General features: G+C 52.1%; 11 protein-coding genes and 1 non-coding gene across 12 annotated transcripts; 4 read left to right on the forward strand and 8 right to left on the reverse strand.

Moving 5' to 3' along the window:
• Nucleotides 1-353: 353 nt before the first annotated feature.
• Nucleotides 354-1,303, forward strand: BKA58DRAFT_188354 (uncharacterized protein). Its single transcript, XM_046165553.1, has one exon. The coding sequence runs from the start codon at nt 699-701 to the stop codon at nt 1,218-1,220; it is 522 nt and encodes a 173-aa protein (XP_046023999.1). The 5' UTR covers nt 354-698; the 3' UTR covers nt 1,221-1,303.
• BKA58DRAFT_188383 (uncharacterized protein) lies at nt 1,303-2,433 on the reverse strand. Its single transcript, XM_046165554.1, has one exon. It carries the CDS (start codon nt 2,298-2,300, stop codon nt 1,386-1,388), a length of 915 nt encoding a protein of 304 aa, XP_046024000.1. The 5' UTR covers nt 2,301-2,433; the 3' UTR covers nt 1,303-1,385.
• Nucleotides 2,434-5,388: 2,955 nt separating this feature from the next.
• On the forward strand, nt 5,389-6,162 carry BKA58DRAFT_440562 (uncharacterized protein; the record flags this gene model as incomplete). The annotated part of the gene is made up of 1 exon (XM_046173759.1): nt 5,389-6,162. One exon carries the CDS (start codon nt 5,389-5,391, stop codon nt 6,160-6,162), a length of 774 nt encoding a protein of 257 aa, XP_046024001.1.
• A 644-nt stretch (nt 6,163-6,806) lies between these two features.
• BKA58DRAFT_188522 (RTA1 like protein-domain-containing protein) lies at nt 6,807-8,271 on the reverse strand. The gene is made up of 3 exons (XM_046165560.1): nt 7,955-8,271; nt 7,658-7,900; nt 6,807-7,604 (listed from the first exon to the last, which is right to left on the reverse strand). Exons 1-3 carry the CDS (start codon nt 8,142-8,144, stop codon nt 6,964-6,966), a joined length of 1,074 nt encoding a protein of 357 aa, XP_046024002.1. The 5' UTR covers nt 8,145-8,271; the 3' UTR covers nt 6,807-6,963.
• Nucleotides 8,272-8,699: 428 nt separating this feature from the next.
• On the reverse strand, nt 8,700-10,125 carry BKA58DRAFT_317748 (uncharacterized protein; the record flags this gene model as incomplete). The annotated part of the gene is made up of 3 exons (XM_046167641.1): nt 8,700-9,548; nt 9,611-9,880; nt 10,042-10,125. The coding sequence occupies 3 exons, from the start codon at nt 10,123-10,125 to the stop codon at nt 8,700-8,702; spliced, it is 1,203 nt and encodes a 400-aa protein (XP_046024003.1).
• Nucleotides 10,126-10,404: 279 nt separating this feature from the next.
• BKA58DRAFT_188504 (uncharacterized protein) lies at nt 10,405-11,077 on the reverse strand. The gene is made up of 2 exons (XM_046165559.1): nt 10,750-11,077; nt 10,405-10,701 (listed from the first exon to the last, which is right to left on the reverse strand). Exons 1-2 carry the CDS (start codon nt 10,837-10,839, stop codon nt 10,531-10,533), a joined length of 261 nt encoding a protein of 86 aa, XP_046024004.1. The 5' UTR covers nt 10,840-11,077; the 3' UTR covers nt 10,405-10,530.
• Nucleotides 11,078-11,174: 97 nt separating this feature from the next.
• Nucleotides 11,175-12,167, forward strand: BKA58DRAFT_188493 (uncharacterized protein). Its single transcript, XM_046165557.1, has 2 exons — nt 11,175-12,033; nt 12,084-12,167. Exon 1 carries the CDS (start codon nt 11,317-11,319, stop codon nt 11,866-11,868), a length of 552 nt encoding a protein of 183 aa, XP_046024005.1. The 5' UTR covers nt 11,175-11,316; the 3' UTR covers nt 11,869-12,033; nt 12,084-12,167.
• BKA58DRAFT_188502 (uncharacterized protein) lies at nt 11,984-12,374 on the forward strand. The gene has a single exon (XM_046165558.1). It carries the CDS (start codon nt 12,099-12,101, stop codon nt 12,330-12,332), a length of 234 nt encoding a protein of 77 aa, XP_046024006.1. The 5' UTR covers nt 11,984-12,098; the 3' UTR covers nt 12,333-12,374.
• A 511-nt stretch (nt 12,375-12,885) lies between these two features.
• Nucleotides 12,886-12,979, reverse strand: BKA58DRAFT_t55. Its single transcript has one exon. It is a non-coding gene; the product is annotated as a tRNA-Leu (tRNA).
• A 70-nt stretch (nt 12,980-13,049) lies between these two features.
• Nucleotides 13,050-14,394, reverse strand: BKA58DRAFT_188538 (uncharacterized protein). The gene is made up of 2 exons (XM_046165562.1): nt 14,192-14,394; nt 13,050-14,130 (listed from the first exon to the last, which is right to left on the reverse strand). Exons 1-2 carry the CDS (start codon nt 14,247-14,249, stop codon nt 13,418-13,420), a joined length of 771 nt encoding a protein of 256 aa, XP_046024007.1. The 5' UTR covers nt 14,250-14,394; the 3' UTR covers nt 13,050-13,417.
• Nucleotides 14,395-15,678: 1,284 nt separating this feature from the next.
• BKA58DRAFT_386305 (ATP synthase subunit 9) lies at nt 15,679-16,414 on the reverse strand. Its single transcript, XM_046170447.1, has 2 exons — nt 16,277-16,414; nt 15,679-16,189 (listed from the first exon to the last, which is right to left on the reverse strand). The coding sequence occupies exons 1-2, from the start codon at nt 16,338-16,340 to the stop codon at nt 15,852-15,854; spliced, it is 402 nt and encodes a 133-aa protein (XP_046024008.1). The 5' UTR covers nt 16,341-16,414; the 3' UTR covers nt 15,679-15,851.
• A 1,212-nt stretch (nt 16,415-17,626) lies between these two features.
• BKA58DRAFT_440568 (uncharacterized protein) lies at nt 17,627-18,751 on the reverse strand (the record flags this gene model as incomplete). The annotated part of the gene is made up of 3 exons (XM_046173760.1): nt 17,627-18,223; nt 18,271-18,459; nt 18,665-18,751. 3 exons carry the CDS (start codon nt 18,749-18,751, stop codon nt 17,627-17,629), a joined length of 873 nt encoding a protein of 290 aa, XP_046024009.1.
• Between the last annotated feature and the right edge of the window lie 1,300 nt (nt 18,752-20,051).

Here is a 20,051-nt window from a genome sequence, read left to right on the forward strand (position 1 = left end):
TTGACATCGAACGCCCTACACCTATGTTTAGCTTCCAAGCGCGACATAGAGTATGACTTCGCTCCACGTCAAGCTAAAAGTCCAAGCCCGCTCAAAAGCCAGATAAGCAACATACCATTCGACCCAAGCACTCAAAGCCACAAACCCTGGAAGCCGTGTCGAAACTTTCCAAGATGACATCATTCGATCTGCAAAAAGGGTCCTTACGCTAATCTTCTTTCAGCCACCCCGCGTTGACGCACTCGCCACCGAGGCACTGCGATAGGCTGAGCAGTGGGATGGTTTACCTGTTTGGTGACTCTGCTGCATGTCTCGGGTGTTTATCCAGCGTTCTTGACTGGGTTGGAATTCTTATCATGTCCTAATGGTCTGTTGTCAAGCTTCGCACGAGCTCAATTAGCTGGAAGCTAGCCACAGCCGGCTGTGGCGGGGGGCTATGTAGGTAGCATCTCGTATTCGGTTGCTCAGCCATGTGAGGTGTGAGGTGGTTAGTTGGGGCAGTGAAGAAGATCGTGGGGATGGATTGGGGGTATTGATGACTGCATAGGATGTATAAAGGCGTGTGACGCTATTGCTTGGTGAAGTCATAGCTGACATACTCATTGCACCTACACCCATAAGCCTAAATCTCTCCAAGAAAACACACAATACACAACTCCACGACCTCTATACCACCTACAACAACAATAATCACAACCATGGCAGACACAACCGCCAAAACAAACGACTTCTACGCCCCAGCATCCTCCTCCATCGACACCCCACCAACCTACCCTTCAACATCAGACTCCCCACCAGACTACACAGCCGTCGCCCGCGCCCTAACCACCCTCTCCGAAGGCGACCCCGACGAAACGATCCCTGTCCCCATGATCACCCGGACCGTCGCCTTTTCCCTTCACAACTACAACCCTTTCTCTCGCAAACAAGGCGAAGTACGGCAATCCATCATCATCCGCCAAATGAAGCGATCCTACTACAACGCGCACTACGCCAAAGACGCAGAAGGGAACTTTGTAGGTACAGGGAACCCGGCGCCGGATCTGGGATTGGTTTTCGTGCCGGGGAAGAGCAGTAGTGAGGATATGCTGAAGCAGGCAAATGAGGTTGCGCTTGAGGTGCAAAGACGGAGGGGGAAGGGGATTGGGAAATATGGGATGCCGCAGGATGATTGGAGTAGTGCTATGATGGGGGCTACGCCTGCGGCGCCCATTGGGTGATACCAAAGAAATAGATGGTTCCGATTGTGGCGTTTAGTTAGAGTTCGCAATTGGGAACTTGATGATCATGCTTTTCGTCTACCACACGATACAACCACCGTCAAAGTCAGTGATGAATTACAAGACTCATCTAAACTCTTCGTGCATTCCCTTCGCGTTCTACATTTAATAATACCCCTTGTCATCCCACGGACTCCTCCTCTTGGCCCACTCTTCAATGGGCGTCAACTTGACTCCCAATTCCTCCACCACAGGCTTCATATCAACGTTGAACGGCTCATCTTCCGCTTCATTGTAATACGTATACGCCTTGAACATCTGACTGACAATCGTATCCGTGTCCAGACCCCGGCCCTGCATCGCCTTGCCAATCTTATCGCAGAAGTCTGCAACAGTCTGGTTCTCATAGCTCAGCTGCTTACCCCAAGCTCTCGATAGCTTCTCGGTTAGTTGAGAGAGGACAACAGTTTCAGCACCGCCGATAGGGATGTCGCGGCCAGAAAGCTCAGGATGCTCCATAGCGGCCATCATGATCTGCGCGACATCGTGGTGACAGATCCATGATACGCGGAGGTCGGGCTTGTGGCAGTAGACAACGGTGTTGCGGTCGCGGATGGGAGGTAGGGCCCAGCCTTCGAGGAGATTGTCAAGATAAACCACGGGCTCAATGCTGATAGTTGGCACAGACTCCCTCAACAACCTCCTCATCTCCCTCCGATCTTCCTGGGCTACGATGTCTTGAGATTCCTTCGGCACCGGCATACTCGTGTTGAACAGAATCAACGGGACATTGGCCTTCTTAGCGGCTTCCCCAATATACTTGGCCGCCGCAATGATGGGCTCGGATTGGTTGAACGAGGTACTCGGGAGGTTGAGAAAGACCCTGTCCGCGCCTTGAAGCACTCTTGCGATGGCATCATGGTCGGTAAAGTCCGCGGCGAAGGTCTCGACGTCCTTTCCGTCTACCAGGACAGGTTTCGGGTTGCGGCTCACGGCGACGACGGAGTGGCCTGATCGGGCGAGGGCGTGGACTTGATGACGCCCTTGGACACCGGATGCACCAAAGACGATGACGCGCATTTTGGCGGTTTTATGTTGCACTTTTTAGATTGGTGGTTTCTGAACGTATGTAGAAGCTGGTATATTTGTAGTACCTAGGTACGCGCCTGCGGCAGGGTTGTTCAACTACCATGTTTGGCGGTACTTAGGTGGGTGTAGGTGCGGAGATTCGTGGGTCGCTCGGCCGCTGGCGAACCGGGAGGGAGTCCGGGAAAGTTTACCCGCAACGGTCGCTTAGACGTTTGGAGATATGACGCCTGTTGAACCGCAGGTTATCTTGAGCCCTGATGGGAAGTTTGGTTGTAGCTTTCGCTGGACGGTCCCGAGATCGGATCGGAGATTCATTCTATGAGTTCGGGGGTCCGATGATTTGTAGCGTAAAGTCCGGGTGTTTTATCGGTTTAGCTCGATTTACGACAACGACGACGGGATCGTCTCTCGAGAAAATATGACATGATAGGATACATAGTCTTAGATAGTCATGGTAACTGGGCGTCGACAGAAGAAATCAAGCATGCTACGTATACAGCACGACGGAGTCTCCATGAGCTTCCATCCTGAGGTCATCCACTACAACTTGGGGTTAGCGGAGCGATCAAGGCGATATACGATACCATAGTCCGATTCGAAGCGTAGGGTTTCTAGCGTGAGTGTAAGACTATCAAAGACTGGACAGAATATCAGTACCCTGCCGTTAGTCTAGGCTGGCACGGCTGGATCTAGGCGTGCTTCGGAAGCGGGATCCGCTTCTCGGATGGGGCATCAGAACAAGGGATCTGAGCGACGGGAACGGGGATAAGACGGGAACAATGGATAGCTCGAGATACATTATCCGATCCAACGGAAGCGTTGATGCAAAGCGCAAAGTAGATCATGCAGGTGATGTGTGGACAGCGGGAAGTTAGATACATGATTACTCTTTGGGCCGAGCGGCATGTCGGCAAGTTCGCGCGTTGATGTAGACTAGAATTGCACAAATACATATACTGTAAAGAGAGACTGAGAGCCACTTGCACGTGTAGCCGATATGCGAACAGGTAGAGAAAGCGGTGCGACATATTGCTTGCAGAGGCCTTTGATGCCTGTGCCTATCGTGAAGCAATACAGGCGATGTACATAGTTGCAACCAATAACGAACCAAGGTCGAAGTATACACTGCTGGCACTGTCCCAAGTTGTGTAGTGTCGGCGATGCGTCCAGGCCGAGAGCGGCTTCCTTTCGGCTGGTAGTGTGCCGCATTCTCAACGCCGCTTCTGGTATCAGGGTAAACCCTGAGAGGACTACGACGATATCTATTACGTCGTGGTGAATGCTTTGGGAGACTGTACTCGATGTTGACTTAAGTGATCTGCATTTCGCAGGTTCGGCATACCTGGATCCGCCGGCATCTTCGCCTGCAGCCTCACAAATGGTCGCTCTCGCTAATCACTATTTACTCCGCATATCGTTGGCGCTACGGGACGCGATGTGGAGGAGGGGCTAGCTTGGTACACCCGTTGGGAACTTGAATCGCTTCTTTATTGATTCGAGATGACGGGCCGGCACTACAAAAAGTAAACTTGGTGGTTTTTGGAAGAAAAGCTCGCTTCAGGACGGCGGAGTTGCGTATATTGATTGGGCCAGGATTTCATCACCAAAATTGAGGCTGTCGAGCCGTCCCGGAAGAAGGTGGATTACTCACCAGCCTTGCCTATTCCTTGGCTTTAGGGCTGACATGGTTGTATATTTGACGGAGACAGACTGCAGCAGTGCGAGTTGACAACCTGCTTGTGCGGCGCGGCCTACTCTTCCACTGGCATGATGCTTGCTATCAGCCCCCCAACAGCCTATGAGAAGTATCATCGGATGTCGGTACAGATCATCGATCGGTTCACCTATGAGAATGACGTCGAACAGGCAACGAAGAGTACAACTCTACCCCCTGAGATCAGAACATCGCCGAAAGCTAAAGTGCCGATATGGCAGGCACCCAATCCCGCGGAGAAGCTTTCTGTCCAGGACGGGATCTTTTTCTTGGGTCTGAGTCGGCGCCAATGCTCATAGTGGTAGGGGCCTTGAGGTGCAAAAGAAATGAGGTTGCGATTGAGCAGATCCGGGACGGAAGAACGATTGGACGAGTGTGTTCATGATATTTAGCTATTCAGGAGATGGAGTCCCAGAGCACCTTCTACCCACTATTTTTGGAGCCGAGCTTGAGCCAAAATACCAGACAGGGTTGCGGGTGACGAAGGCCGGCGGTAGCGTGATTTCGAGGTTAGCGAGTGGCGTTAGCGACGGCATGTCGTGCAACGTCGAAGGTCCTCCGAGACGACTAGCGCGGAAGGCCCACACGTACCTGATTGAGGGATACCACTGCTGCTGGTTGAGAATGAGCACCCGTGAACAGGTTCACCGACGTCATGCCGATGGCTCGGCTTCCCCCCGCAGCCGCATTATCAGCGTGCCGTTCCCTCCGTCGCGCCTCGTCGCGACTGCCCTCATCCAACAGACCAGCATTGTTAGCTATCACAGCGCTTTGACAGCTGCTGCGCAGCTTGCGCCAACGCGCCTCTTGGTGCATCGGCATGCGATGTGCTTGCCTCGTAATTGGTCGCGGTACACGCCGCCGCGTAGCATCTCACTCAATCATGTCGCGTGGATCCTCCCCGGGCATGTTTTCCGCGCCGTCATGGCCTTTTCGACAATCTACAGCAGTCTGTGCAATTGCGTACCCGTACCACGCGTTCGATTCAGCGCGCCGGCCAGGGTTTTCTCGCTTGGAAGATAAGTTGGCCGTGGTCTTGCTTTCCACGGTTGCGAATGGCGCCTACCATGGATCGACGTTTAATTCTTCACCTACCATGACAAACAGACCACCTGCATCATCACACTGTCAACACGTCCAGCTTCACCACTTCTAGTCTATTCAGATATCTCCGTATTCACCAACTCTTTGTGTCATCTCCCAAAAGGTCCATTGCACATACAATCGGCACGAAATCTGGCAAAACGTGGTAGCGAATTACCTCAGATTACATATCCTCACAAACAAATATCATTAACAATGAGCTTAGTTCTCATACCTTCTAACCAACATCATTCTTACATGTCGGACGAGCATTCTCCAATGATGCCAGGGCAGCCAGGGTACCCAGTGTACCATCCGAATCAAGGGCAGCCAGAAGAAACACCAGCGCCCGCTGGCTATGGATCTTTTACGCACACATCGCCCACAAGTACATCAGTCCTACGACCTGGGAGTTATCAGTATATAGGCGATTTCGCGTCATCCATATCTCAACCCATGAATTCGCAGGCGTTTGTTTCGGGCGCAATCGTCAACATAAACGCAGCACCGACTGCGAACACCTACTTCGTCGCCCAGAGCGGTTCAGCATTTACGCCTTCCAATCAGTCAGCAAATGCGATCACTACTCCGACTATCTCTCCGTCGCAAACTCAGTTTGATCCCACCGATGCGTCCCAATTTTACGAAGACGACAACAACGACGATGCCAAAAAACGATGTGACAGTCTGTATCCTAAGGAGGAAGAGGCATCCCCAACAACCACAGCAACACCGTCAACAAAGAGGCGTCGGTCCGAGTACGCCGAACCAGGCTCAGCGCGGGCTATATATCTCGAGAAGAACCGCAAAGCCGCCAGCAAATGTCGAAGCAAACAGAAAATGGAGCAGGAAGCGCTAGTTGAGAAAGCCCGTGTAGTAGAGCGAAGTAACCGCATGCTGAAGGCGGAAGTACACATGCTACAGACTGAATTGCGAGAGCTGAAGGAGTACGCCGGTCGACATGCAAACTGTCGGGACCCACGGATAGCAATCTATTTACAGAGACTGGCTGACCGTTTGGCTTCGCAACTTGGCCTTCCACCACAACACTTGTAAACAAAGACTGGCGCAATTACTTCTTGTTCAGCGACAAAGACTTTTTCTCGCGCTCCGAGAATTTCATCTTTTCTAGGCGCGAAGACGGACACACCTCGGAGCTCCACCATGCTGCTCCAGAAATGCATCATCACGAATCGCATTTCAGCTCTCGGAACTTTTCTGGACCCTGTATTGTAATTGCGTGGGTAGAAATTTCGCTTTCCAATGGGCTATGAGTAATCACGAAGTTCGGTGGTCGGCCTTCACTATCATCCTGAGTAAAAGGATTAAGATGTGTTGAAGAAAGCAAAATAACGGACTGGAGTCGTGGACTTCTATGAGTCTCATTCGCGAGCTGATTCAGGGCTCGAAGTTCAGCAATAGCGGAACCGTGCTCTTTCTCTGGGGTACGATGAGGAAATGAATACCAACATGAAGGGGTGGAATCAATCATTGGGCACATCGCATTGAGCATGTAGATGAAATTGCACGATATTCCTCCCATCTCTCCGAGGTGGCTTGTTGTTACGAACCGATGCTATCTAACCGGATGTAACTTCCTAGTGAAGCCGGAAGTTCTGTCTCCCAAACTGAAATGATGTCATTGCTATGCATACGACACTTGCTACCGATGCATCTCGCTCAAGCTTCCCTTTTGGAAACCCACGATATTCCGCGTCCCTGAGCGTAGGAGACGTACTGGCGGACACCTGGTCGCTTACTTCTTGCAGGGCCGTCATTACTTCTTATCCTCCAGTCGTGAAATTCGGATGAAGTCCTCCTCTTGATGTCATAATCAATAGATCCACCCCTGCTGTCTCAACTCCGAGAAGCATGCCTGCTACTTGAACGTCGAGATTCCCCCCTGCCATCGCTCCTGCCACCAGTCCTTACACCATTCTTAGCCTCCCGGTGTCCCATCATGTGCTCTTCATCCGCAGCCATCGACATATCGCGAGAATGTTGAAGCTCCATAGGCGAACCGCTTCGAAGTCTCTTCTGGTAGGCGTCCGTGACCTGGCTTGGGTGGGCCCAATTGAACGAGACCATGACAAAGAACATCAGCAGTGCATCGAAGACGTATAGGTACACTTCGTGACTGAGCAAATATCCTGCGTTTCCTCCGAGGTACTCCACGACACGGAAGATGCTTCGAATCATGATGAGCGCGCTTGCGAAGTACAGGTTGAACAGGTGGCGCTTCCAAGGTAGATCGTGGATGCTAGCTCTGGATACGGTGGACCAGGCTTGTACGATCTCATGAGATTGTCGAGATTTGAACAATGACAAGGGGCTGTAGCGCCTCTTTAGGGGAATGTCTCTGGAGAGGCGGTAGTGGAAGACTCCAGATACGACGATGAAAAAGCCGAAGAAGAGCAGTTGAACGAATAGACCACCGATGATAATCTTTTCGCCGGTATGTAATGCGTCCAGCGTACCCATTGCCTGGATACCGCCACCTAGACTGACTGTTAGCCATTGACCCTGAGGCTACGTTGTGGTGATTACGTACCTGATGCTTGCAGCATGAAGCTGAACACATCTCCTCCGACGAACAACTTCGTGAGCCACTTCTGACGCACCAGCGAGTAGCGCTCTCCGTCGACCAACAGGATAATGCGACCCAGTATGATGTAGATGGAGGCTGCGAAGAGTGCCGGGGCAAGTAGGATGAGCAGCGACTGCATGATGAAGGGACCAAGTGCCCAAACATCATCGTGTGAGAGGTATCGTCCGATAAAACCTATAACCTCAACTGTTGACGTTGTCAGCAACACCATCGTGCAGAAAGATGAATATGTAGTCTTACAGAGACCTCCAATCACTAGTGGTGTGAAGTACCATGTCTTTTTCTTGATGAATTGGAAAATGTGCAGAAAAGTCGTAAGACCGAATGCGATGACGAAGATGATTGCCGCTATCCGGTTTGGGATGTATCGGTACAGAACATAGGCGGTTGGGTCGTCAAGCGCTGGGCGATATGGTTCGGTGTCGGACATGTTGGGTGGAGTTGAAGACGAACGCAAGCAATACGTCCTCGAATGCAGGTGTAATGATTCTCGAAGTGGGCTTCTCGAACATCTTAACAACAATTTCGTATCGCTCCTCGGTCAAGCCGGTCACGCTAAGGATGCGTTCGCGTTCAGGCTGTACGAGATACGCTTTGCGAAATACGCTGCCAAGAGCGCTTGCCGTGCCGAGACGTTTTTTTGCGGGCCTCGTATCGACCGTATGGGTTCTGCCGCACTAGTGGGATGATTTGGGGGATAAATCGTGCGGCACCCCGTCTAATACGGCGTATCAACAACAACTGCATTGCCTCGTTGAGATTGTGCGGATTACACAGCCTTTCGCAAGCTTCGCCGTTTATCTGGTCCCAATTTAGGGATCGTTGCGAAAACGCCTCGCCAACACAATCCACGAATTTAGCAAGCGCCAAGAGGTGGTTTACTAGAGCACAAGAACACCCGGTCAGGTTCACTCCACGACGATAGGATATGATGAGTTACTGGCTGCGACACCGACATGGATACAACTCGGTGTGACCCAGACCCTCAAGAGGTTGTTGGAGTGGTCGTCGCGCTTCCGGCTTGAGCATGGATGATCTGTTGCGGCCAGTCAAGCCACTTTAGGAGATCTGGTGTCGCTGCCAGCAATTGTTCGCAGGCAACAAGAAGCCATTGGGGCCACTTTACCACCCACCATACCGGGCGACATTGGGCCAGCATTGCTGCAAAATGAGTTGTAATAATACAAGTCACGGGGTTGTGAGCAGCGAGAAGGTCGAAGAAATGAGTCTCCAACCTTGCCGGCCAAAGAAAGAGAAGGGAATATTCGTCGCGATCGGGTGATATGTGTCGAAACCGGAGCCAGGTTGCGTTGAGTGCGTCGATAGCTGTAGCACAGGCCTCCTTGTCCTGACTGTCCAGTAGGAGTTCCGTAAGTTCCTTTAATCGAAGTATCTCCTGGGGATTCTCCTCCCTTGCGAGCGTGTCCAATGCATCTAGCGCTTCAGGAGACGCCATATCTGTCATATGAGCAAAGACCGAGCTGTCTTTGATTCGGTCCCAGTGGGGTATCACCACAATCTTGATGCCTTGCAACAACATGAAGCAGTGGTGAAGAGCGCGAATGGGATCTTCGGGGCGTTCTAGCTGCGCAGAACCGAAGTTGTAAGTCAAGAGAATCGACGATAGCATGAACATTGGAATTGCCAGCTCAACATTTGGAGTCTCCAAGTTCTTTCGGTAAGTGTCCAAGGCTCGACTGATGTGAGAATCTGCCTGCAGCAAAAGACCCTGCCGTTCGTTGGGCGGAAGCAAGGATGCTTGATGGACTGCTGAAAGGGCGAGAAACCCGCGAAGAAGGAAAGGATAGTCGAAGCCTAGTTCAATGAACTCGTTCTGCAGAGCGAAACGGTCAGTTCAACAATTCCACATGGTTTTTCAGAATGGATGAGCCTCACCTGCCAGACGACACTTCTAGTTGCAGGATTTGGATGCAAGGACTTGGCGCACGCCTTTGTCCAATGATGCAGTAGACGGAGGTCTGCGAGTGGTAGCTCAGAACTTGCAGGATTTGATTCGGGACTCTCAGCATGGTTTGTGTCCACAAAAGGTGAAGAAATGCCTGGACTGTGCTGTGGAGAGGTCGAGTAGCTATCCGGTATTGCTGGGAAATGGCAATGGATATCTAGACGAACACAATTCCCACAACGTGGGCGCGCTTCATTGCACTGTACGACATGGTAAGCGACGACACGGATCACAGCAGAAGAGCCATAGCTTCGGATGCTTATAGCACTTGGGCACTATTTGCCGGGTAGGTAGAGAAAATCGCACAGAACCCTGTGATTGGCTGGAGAAGACTGAAGCTGGGTCGAGGGTGAACACCTACTTTAGTATGTCTCTGCTTGCATTGGAAGCATCCTTTTCGCGACTTGGTGTGAGTTTTGCGCTTTGCGACGCGCTGTTCCGGCATCGTGGCGACAGCGAGATGGGTATATGAGTGCGATTGAGATGCACGATGCAGGTGATTTGGTCTGGGCGGCGGAAGCTCATCGGTTATGTAATCCACTAGCGAGCGACTGGCGTCGATGCGTTTCCCCGCGGATGTCCCCTTGGCCCCTTGCATTCGTTTCAGCTTGCTGAGGCACAGCACCAAACGCCTGCTTTATGCCCTCCACCGCCGAGTCAAGACGCGAGAGAATCAAAATCGAGAAGAGAATGACGTTGTCAAACATCGCTTGGAGACTCCCATACGCCGGACTCCGAGAGACAAACCCCATCCCTGTTCGAGGAACTTCTGAACGCCTTCAACTCCTGAATAACACATTCCGCTCCGGCTCATACAGCTAGGCGACACAAGTTTCTTGTCCCTCCCACATCAGTTCCAGTTCCTGAACTCCGCTTGCGCGTCGACGTTGCGCCATCCGATGTTCTCCCTGCTTGCTTCCTCTAGGGCAGTTGGCTTCTTCGTCGCTTGAACGCCTGCTGGCGACGACTTTCTTGGTTGGTTAAGACGCTTATCAAGGGCCGCTTGTTGCTTTGCGCGCATCTTCGGGCTTGTTAGCTTTGCAGGTATGGTCGAACACTAAGGCCATACCTCAGCTTGGAGCTGTGCGCGCTCTTCTTCACTAAGCTGCGGCGCTGGAGGTCGCTGCGATGCTGACGGCTGAGACTGTTCTTGACCCATGATCTGGTTGGAGGACACGTGATATAAGGCTGGTAAGATGGACTTCTTGAAAGTCGACGTAGACTTCAAACGAGCCTGTGGTGTCTGCTGTTGATATATGCTGATTGTATGCCGAGCTTAGGCCACCTACTGTACGGCACGGTCGTCCCGTTAGGCAACAACGCCAACGGCACCGCCACACCCTGACACTCATTTCCACGGCCTTGTGGTCGATTTGCAATTTGTTTGAAACACATTTGTTCAGGCTGTGCAACTGGTGGGGAAGTTGTCGTTGTAGGTATCACAACGCAAGGTCGTGTGTGGATGCAACTTTTCCCAACCATGGTACTGGTCTGACTCAAACGTGCTCTATATTCCTCGCCATTCAATACTTGACCGCATATATTCCAATGCTAAATGCTAAACTACATCACAAAGTCACTCTCACGACTGCGATCAGTCCGGTATCAACCGTAATCCTGGCCTAATTTCTTCACCATGCCCAACACCAACAATCCTTACCGATGCATCGGAAAGGGGTTCTGCGGCAGCGTCTGGACTGCTGAAGACGGCACGAATCATGCTATTAAACGCGAAGATGGAGGCCCCGGACGATCTGTCACCAACGACTACAACATGCATCTGGAAATCATTCGGAGCGCAAACCAACATCGTCCTTCAATGCCTCTGGCCATACCACAATTTCAGTCATTGATATACTCGAACAACATCTGGTGGGATGCAAATCTCCACAGCTTCCCTGACGGCTTCACAGAGTGTAGAGCGCTCGTATCCGAACGCATCCCCAAGGTACCTCGATCTATCAGCGACATGATCGTGGATCTGTTCTGTGCGGGTAATACGTTGCTCTCGAGATTCGTGAAAGGGAATGAAGACGACGACTGCTGTCTTATCCGTCCCTACTTGGGGCGACGACGAGAACGCAAAGCAACAAACACGTCGCGCTTCCAGCGCTTCAGCCTCCGAAATGTTCCATTACATATCAAACAGATGGAAGATCTCGGCCTTGATTACGTCGCCTATGCGTAAACTATGGCGGATGCAATTGCTATAATGCACTGGGGTGCCAAAGTCGATGCTAATGATGTTGAGTTCGTACTCGCACGTCCCCGAACCTCATTATCATCAACACAACCATCATTCCCATCACAATATCTCAGGGAACACGTCACATGGATTCTGGAACTTGACTGTGTGAGGCACATATCTATGGATGAAGCTGGGTTGAAGCTGAATTAAAGCAGGCGTACGCAGCGTTCATGAGGAGCGATCCCTTCTACCCACGACCGGACGGCACTGAGACTGCTGATGGGGCGTTGTGGTGGTTCTCTAGGGAGAGGTTTATGGTCACCAGCGCGGGGGTATTAGGAGATGGGAGCCCGCATGCAGGCCTGCCACGGAGGCTGATGGAAATGATTGAGGAGGAAGGCTGTAGGCGATGGAAGAAGAAAGGGGAGCTACAAGGCATGGATGAAGACGCGGCACAGGGCTAGGATAGATTGATGTATTTGCCAGGAGTATGTGTTCAGCCTACTGTTGTCATTACCTAAACATATATCATGCTTCACGCGGTACTTTCACTTAGAGCAGTTGGAGGGAACGTAGTGCCCCGTGATGCATTGTAGCTGAGATCTCGATAAGATGTCGACTTGCGTACTCCAATCTACCCATGGCATGAGCCACCCTTGAGCATGTATTCACTCCTCGGCAACATATCATAATACATTGGTTCCCATTGAGACATACGACAGCCGCGGAGGAATTTGGAGTACGAGTTCCTTCCCGCAGTCTACATCTATCAGTCGCCAAAGTTGCAAGTCGATTTTCTGCGTTCCTTCTACCAAAGGTAGTTCCAACAGAAGTCTTCGATGCGAAAACGAATACAAAAAGTAAAATGCATTCTTTAACACTAGTGGGGCGGATAGGAATACCCCGCTTTTGCCCCAGGGTCTCGCTGCTGGCGTTTCACAACCGCCGCCGTCAAAAAGATACTTGGACTCCATTTTCGAACCAAAAAAGGAGGCAAAAAGAGCAAAACAAGTCGTTTGACACGAGTGGGGTTCGAACCCACGCACATTTCTGTAGTAGAGATCTAAGCAGGGCTTAAATCTACCGCCTTAGACCACTCGGCCATCGTGTCTGATGGAGAAACTGGACAAAATTTGGCGGTATAACCTTTATATTGCAAGGCAAACGGGCTGCGAGCCACGCTGTAAGCATAAGCAGAAGAGTTTGGTGTTGTATGATGACTTTGTACTGATGCGGGGTAGTAGAGGGGCAGGTTAACTTTGGTAGAACATCGACTTTGCAACGTCGAGGCAGTATGGATATCAATGCGGTACGAACCGGAGAACACTGAATGAAATGAGACTCAAACCATTAGTTCACCTGCAATGACTTCTCAGGAATAGTAGACAAACACATCAGGCCAAACGAGTGCATTAGTGAGAACCGAGCCTAAGCCATTCCTTATCATGTACAAATCCATAACCAACCCTAAACTATATACACCCAGCCATTAGATCCCATCCAAACCACCAAAGCCCAACAACTCCATCCACTACGACTTCATCACCGTCTACGCAACCCATCGCTTACCGAGAGTCTTCGCCGCCTGAGCATCATCAGGGTTGTTCTGGGCGAGCGCCGCAAGAATAGACGCAACATCATCCTGGCGCTTCTCGATATCGCGACGCGCAGCTGCAGCAGCCTCAGGGTCGACCTCAGCAAGTGCGTCAAGGCAGTGGGATGCATCGTCCTGACGCTTCTCGACGTCGCGGCTCTCGATGTCACGACGGGCAGCCGCAGCGGCCTGAGGGTCGACCTCCGCGAGATCATCGAGGCAGTGGGACACGTCCTGGCGCTTGGTAACAGACACAGGGGTAGAGCTAGTAGCGGGAGCAGCAGCCGCAGCGTCATCGGGGTTGTTCTGCGCGAGGGCAGCGAGGATGGACGCAACGTCATCTTGACGCTTCTCAATGTCGCGAATGTCAATGCTGCGGCTCTTAATGTCCCGACGGGCAGCGGCAGCAGCCGCGGGGTCGACCTGCGCGAGGTTGTCGAGGCAGTGAGATACGTCGTCCTGGCGCTTGGTGGTGGATGTAGAGGACATGGCCTGCTTGGCTGCGGCGGCATCGTCGGGGTTGTTGGCCTCGAGGGCGGCGAGGATGGAGCTCACGTCGTCCTGACGGCGGAGCTTGACCTTCATGGCTGAGGCGGCGGCTTCGGCATCGTCGGGGTTGTTCGCGCGGAGGGCCTCGAGGATGGAGGCAACGTCGTCTTGGGGGCTAGCTGAGAGGTGTTAGATGGATGTCCAAAAGAAGTATATTCCCTCATGGCTATCAAAGCTTACCGGTAGCGAAGACGGCGCTGGAGAAAGCAGCAACGGCGACAAAGGCTGTGTAACGCATGTTTGCTGATTGGAGTTTCGGAAGTATTGGTAGTGAAAGTAAGTTGAAATTGAAAAGAAGTGACCGGCACAGAGATTACAAGATGATAGTACTGATGGGATGTTATTTGCTCAAACAAACTCAAGAAGACATCGAGCTCTAAATACCACAGTCCAGAGAGATGATACCCGCACAGCCAAACATCTAAGCTTCGCCGCGTCAGATGTTGAAGCTTATCACGAAACCCACTTTACCTAGTTTCACGGTCTTGGTACGAGCCGAGTAAGAAGCTGCACCATTGCACTGTTCGAATGCATTGCATGTTCCGCAGTGGGCAAGGAAGAGTGTGGTTGTTTGGTTTCCGATGTCCGGTCCTTGGAGGCGGGTTGGAGCGTTCACGTATCGTGTTTCGGAAACAGCCTCACCATCTACCCAGACGCAGATCTGAAACAACGCAGCCTCGATGTCCCCATACGACTTGCGCAGCAACGCTTGCTTCTTCTGTGACTGTAGCAAGTATCGCATCGATCTGGGACCGAACGCGGAGGCTCAAGAGACGTGCGCCGCGCGGACATTGCCATGCGACGCTGCGTGCTGATCTCCTCACGGCTATCCACAGTATCATTGTGCCCAGGCGATCGCTATAGATTTGGTCCTTTGTATTCTCATAATCACTACCATTCCTTCTCATGCGAGATAGTGTATTACACGCGTGTTTCGATTGGGTGATGGTCGTAGTGACGTGCGGAGTTCGCGAAGGCTCGGATCGCTCTCAAATCAGAGGTTCAAGCAGTATTGACTGCGTATTGGTTTCTATCAATTGCCTATCAGCTCAGTTCTTCGAAGTAATGTTGCTAAGCTCGTACCTGGTATCCGTCGCTCCCATCGTACCGCGGCTTGTCGAACAGCGACGATGGGAGAATTGTAAACACCCCACCCTCACGACATAGTCTTCTATATGTACACAGAGTACGCGCAAGCCTTTGAGTGAGTTCCAAGAGTCAAGGCTTTCTTGTCGTCTGTTCATTCTCCAGCTTCCGCTCACGGTAGCGGGTCGTACCGAGGCAGCCTCGAAATCGCGGGGTTCTGGGGTAGACCATTGCGCTGACCACCTGCGGTGGGATTGTATAGACTATTGAGTGCCTGGATAGTTAACAAACATCAAGTCGAACTTCGACATCGAGTGGGGTGGGCAGCATTGGACACCCACGGGCTTGCGAGCGAGGTCGAGCGAAAGCTTGGCATGACCAAGTTTCAATATCGGACAACTCGAACAGCAGTAGCTCATCACGGAACGTAGCACGGGCATTAACAAGCTTCGGCATCGGTTTTGAGGGTCCATTCGAGTCCATTGAGTTCAACGTCAGTCATCCGCACATGTCATTACCATAGCTACAGCTTCCGCACGTATACCTGGATAAGGAAAGCGAGCCGTGGTGGTAGCTTGCTCTTCAGATTGCTCGTCTAAAGTACATGTTTTACACAATCTGACCGGCCACTAGAGTAGGAAAAGAGGTAGTAGTCGTCCCTATGCACACACCCATCCGCAAGAAAAGTTTTCCACCTTGCGGCACCCCCATACCGTTGACCCCAAATGTCCGGCAGTCCATGCAATGCACACATCTATGCGACGTAGAGGAGCAAGAAGGACATCATGAGCGCGAAAAGACCAGTGGCCTCAGCGAAGGCGAAACCGAGAACGGCGTACTGGAAGAGCTGACCCCTGAGGGAAGGGTTGCGGGCAACACCCTGGATGAGACCACCGAAAACCGTTCCGATACCGACACCGGCACCGGCAAGACCGATGGTAGCGAGACCGGCACCCTGGATCTTGGCGGCAGCGACCATGGCGGCAGCGGTGGACTCGGCGACGATGCCACGCTTCTGGATGACGTTGCGGGCGGCGTTGTTGCGGAAGGCGCTGCGGGCAGCGACGAGGGTGTTCTGCTGGGGAGCGCGGGCTGCAAGATGATGGTCAATGGCTGCTTGATGAGCTTGCAGAGCTCAAACCCAATGGCTTAAGCTGCTGCGACAGGCGCGAGACATACCAGCGTTGGAGAAGCCACGGGCGGCCACGCGGGCGGCGCCGAAGGAGCGAGCGATGGCAACCATGGTGATGGTATTGACGGTCGGAGTGGAGATGAGTTGGAGATGAATTGGTCCTTCAATGGATGGGGAGTGGTGGGAGGAGGATGGAGGAGGTGGATGCAAAAACTCGCTGAAGGGTTGATTAGCCGCCAAGAGTCCGTGCGGGAGCTCACATCGGGTTAGCGCTCCCCGTTTACTCCCGACAACCTTTACCTCGTCGACCGTCCTGAAGTCATTGAAGGTGGTTTCGACTTGTATTAAGTCGTCAGAGTTCTTCTCATTCACATGAAGATGTTGGGGAGTTCTTGAGAGTCCGCAATCCTTGAGGAATTCGCAATGGCTCTGCAACCGCTCCACAAGCATTCCCCTCAACCGACACAACCGATCCTACAAGATACTACGACATCGTTACACTTATGCACACCAGGTCTTGATCATCCATCCGAATACAATCACGAGGCGTTTCAAGCCATGCAGAATAAAAGGCTAGTGCCGATCTCTATTGTGTGTCGATTGCTATACGTTGTTTATATTGGTTCTGCATCTCGTCTGTGGGGTATAGATAAGATGCCTACCTCTCGCAAGAAGTGTGAGAGCGACTACTACCGAATTTTCTTCTGATTACTTCCAAATATTCAAACAATTTGGTATCGCAGAGTTAAAGAAGTACAATGTTCGTGAAGTTTCCCAAAGAGTCACCACGGACGTTATCGGCGGGAACGACATATTTCAAGTTGCATGAGACGCCTACAAAGCATCTATGTTGGATGCTACAAGTAACAGTATACATGGAATGTATCCACCAGTTGTAATGTAATGCAAGAGACATCGTTTGTGGTACCTGATGTCAGTCCCTCTTAGAACCACTAGAACTCATGGCGGGTGACTGCATGCAGGCTCTCACAGCAAAGACACGAAAGAACGGAATGTAGCGCTCACATCGAATTCAACGACGAAAGCTATTCCCATATAAGACTTTTGGTAAACATGACCCTTCCCACCTCATCCCATCCATGCTAACCATCTACCCATCCAATCCATGTCGGCCGTAACAGCCCACCGCATCTCCTCGCATCAGCACTTGGTATCGGATTCAAAAAGAAAGATTACAATACAGTCACAGCCCCGAAGGGCCATGATAAGAAGTGGTATCGGACATTAGATGGTCATAAAGACCGAGCGCAGAGCAGACGTCGACGCCCAACTCTCGTCGCAGGGAGATCACAGCAGGTGCGACTTGATCACTCCCCGCATGCATGAAACAGTCATTAGTTGATAAAAGGAAACGCCTTATCAGGAAACAGTTGTGCCTATTCGACCATTGCGCTAATGGGCGTGCCAGCGCGGCTCTCGTCCACGAATTCGCTCATCTTCATCTTCTTGTGTCGCGGGCTCTCGGCCTCGATCTCGTCCAGCCGCCTCTTAAGGTCTGCTTCTCGCTGCTTGGTCTCTTCGAGCTCTTGTCTCAAGGTTGATTCCGTCTGTCGCGCTGACTGTTCACTCTGTTCGAGTTCACTAACACGGTTGCGGAAGAGGTCGTTGATCAGTTCCATCTCCGAGACGCGTGTCTTGAGCGCAGTGTTCTGAGCGGCAAGAGTCTCGTATGGGAGAGGAGCTTCGAGGTGAGAGCCGTTGATTGACGAGTTGGCGGGGGAAGGAGCACGGATGCCAAAGCCCGGTAGCGAGGGCGAGTGGAAGTCACCGCCATGGAGAGCCTGCTCGAACAAGTGTGATGGTGCAATGTTGGAGGGGTGGTTGAAGTTCGGGGTACCGGTGCGGGAGATAGGCGATTGCGAACGGTCGGACAGTCCAGAAGAGATCTTGCCAGATGCGCGGCGGTGCTGGGCTAGGGCTAGCTGGCCATCAGCATCGGGATGCGCGGCAGGAAGACCGCCTTGGTCGCTTGTCTGTCATGTGTCAGATATGAAGGAGAAATATAGATTGACTTGCATACCCGCTTGCGTCCACCTGGTCCGCCAGTCTTGACGCGGTTTCGGCTCTTAATGACATCTGTCTTCAGACTAATGGGTCGCGGGCGTCCGTGTAGCTTCAAGAATAGACCGCAGGCATTGCAGAGAACAGCACCAGATTCGTCGCGGCGCCAAAGAGGGGTGGTGGAGGTTGCGCAGTTTTGGCAGGACGGCTGCAGAATGTCAGCAGGAGCACTTCAGTATTGCCAAAACCATCAGGCTCGTCTCTGGACGACACCGCAAAAGAATGCGATGCGTCGAGGTCGCCTCGAGCGCGGAGCCAGAAGAAGTAGATAATGGCTACCTATCGATAAGAGGATAAGAGACAAATCGGAGTCTGGCTTTGAGCCATGACGCCAACATCGCAATGATACGTACCGGAGAGCCAGCCTGACCACCAGCGGTTGCGGGCGCAGAGGTTGCATAAGTCATGCTGAGGCCATTAGAGGGTTTACTGTTCTCCATGGTTAGCGAGGACTTGAAAAGAAGTCGCGAAAACGCCAAGCTTTCAGTGATAAGCAGCAGGTGCGAGCGGAACGGCCGGCGGCAGAAACCACCGACGCAACTGCCAGTCTGGAGCCTTTCACCACGCTCTCGAAATCCACGATAAGTGAATCCACACCGCGAAAGTCTTTACAAATATTCTGCTCGTAGAACATTTTGCAAAACACTCTGCGCATCCTCAACTGTGCTTGTCCCACACTACCGCAACGAGAGCCTGGGTTTTCATGAAAACGTACCTGGGAGGAGAAGGCATTCTCTTCTCGGGCGTATCTCTCCTCATATTATCATTATTATCATTACTGTTCATATTCGCAGCGGGGCAATTGGACGCAGCCGACGCTAGCGTAGCTAGCGACGGCAGCTGGATCGAGGCATTGCTGCCATGCCGTTGTTGAGTGTAGGAAGCCACGGTCGAGCTTGAGGACGGTCGTGATCTATCGTGGCCAATCGACGGCAGCTTGTCGTCGAAGTTGGCGGTGGTAGACGTCTTGAAGGCGGGCAGGTCGAAAACCTGCAGGATCGAGGGTCTGCGGAACGAATCGTCGACCTGGGGCCGAGGGAGGATGGAGGTAGCCAGTGCGGAAGCCGTGATGAGTGTATTAAGATCGAGAAACGCGTGGCGCTCCTCGAATAGCTGGTGATGTATCGGGTGGGAATGCCTTGTATGTCGAATGCGCACGTTTTGATGATGTACACCAAACAGGACGCGAGCAAGCAGATGGAGCTTCAAAAGAGTGTGTGTATTAAGTAAGGGAGCGACTGTAAAGACTGAAGGACAGAAGAGCAACAGCTACAAGGCAGTGTTGAAAGAGTGTGTCTGTCTGTTGAGAGGAATGAGCACGAGATTGAGCTACCAGGTACGCGATCCGTTCTCTGCGCTTTGGTGATAGGGGTCCCTCCGTATCGATAATACCCACCTTATTTAAAATTAGGATCTAACCACCTGCATGACCTCAGAACGCTGCCCGCAAGTGTCCCTCCAGTCTCTTTTGAGCCGGGCCGTTTTCCTGCAGTCGTACAGCTTCAGCATGGTAATCTGAATCATACGATGACCTCCTCAGCGATTCAGCCCTCGGTCACAAGCAAGCATAGCACAATTCACACGCATTCAGCCTCCACAACGGCTCTCAATATTGCCACGCCCGGTCCTATAGGACCCACGAACAAAGGGTCGTTGAAACGAAACAACCGTCCCGTCAGGCGCGTGATGGTTCACGCTGACCGGCGCTTATGCTATTGCCCCTGAGGCTCAAATACGCTA

This window comes from Alternaria rosae, assembly GCF_020736505.1.
Source record: "Alternaria rosae strain MPI-PUGE-AT-0040 chromosome Unknown BKA58scaffold_6, whole genome shotgun sequence".
Lineage (NCBI taxonomy): Eukaryota > Fungi > Ascomycota > Dothideomycetes > Pleosporales > Pleosporaceae > Alternaria > Alternaria rosae.

Bases quoted from the DNA above. Each gene is read 5' to 3' on its own strand.
- BKA58DRAFT_188354 (XM_046165553.1), top strand. From the start codon at position 699: ATGGCAGACACAACCGCCAAAACAAACGACTTCTACGCCCCAGCATCC.
- BKA58DRAFT_188383 (XM_046165554.1), bottom strand. From the start codon at position 2,300: ATGCGCGTCATCGTCTTTGGTGCATCCGGTGTCCAAGGGCGTCATCAA.
- BKA58DRAFT_188522 (XM_046165560.1), bottom strand. From the start codon at position 8,144: ATGTCCGACACCGAACCATATCGCCCAGCGCTTGACGACCCAACCGCC. The intron at 7,901-7,954 runs GTAAGACTACAT...CAACGTCAACAG, and splicing joins ACTAGTGATTGGAGGTCTCT to TTGAGGTTATAGGTTTTATC. The intron at 7,605-7,657 runs GTACGTAATCAC...CAGTCAGTCTAG, and splicing joins CTTCATGCTGCAAGCATCAG to GTGGCGGTATCCAGGCAATG.
- BKA58DRAFT_188504 (XM_046165559.1), bottom strand. From the start codon at position 10,839: ATGGGTCAAGAACAGTCTCAGCCGTCAGCATCGCAGCGACCTCCAGCG. The intron at 10,702-10,749 runs GTATGGCCTTAG...ACAAGCCCGAAG, and splicing joins GCGCACAGCTCCAAGCTGAG to ATGCGCGCAAAGCAACAAGC.
- BKA58DRAFT_188493 (XM_046165557.1), top strand. From the start codon at position 11,317: ATGCCCAACACCAACAATCCTTACCGATGCATCGGAAAGGGGTTCTGC.
- BKA58DRAFT_188502 (XM_046165558.1), top strand. From the start codon at position 12,099: ATGAGGAGCGATCCCTTCTACCCACGACCGGACGGCACTGAGACTGCT.
- BKA58DRAFT_188538 (XM_046165562.1), bottom strand. From the start codon at position 14,249: ATGCGTTACACAGCCTTTGTCGCCGTTGCTGCTTTCTCCAGCGCCGTC. The intron at 14,131-14,191 runs GTAAGCTTTGAT...AACACCTCTCAG, and splicing joins CAGCGCCGTCTTCGCTACCG to CTAGCCCCCAAGACGACGTT.
- BKA58DRAFT_386305 (XM_046170447.1), bottom strand. From the start codon at position 16,340: ATGGTTGCCATCGCTCGCTCCTTCGGCGCCGCCCGCGTGGCCGCCCGT. The intron at 16,190-16,276 runs GTATGTCTCGCG...ATCATCTTGCAG, and splicing joins CCGTGGCTTCTCCAACGCTG to CCCGCGCTCCCCAGCAGAAC.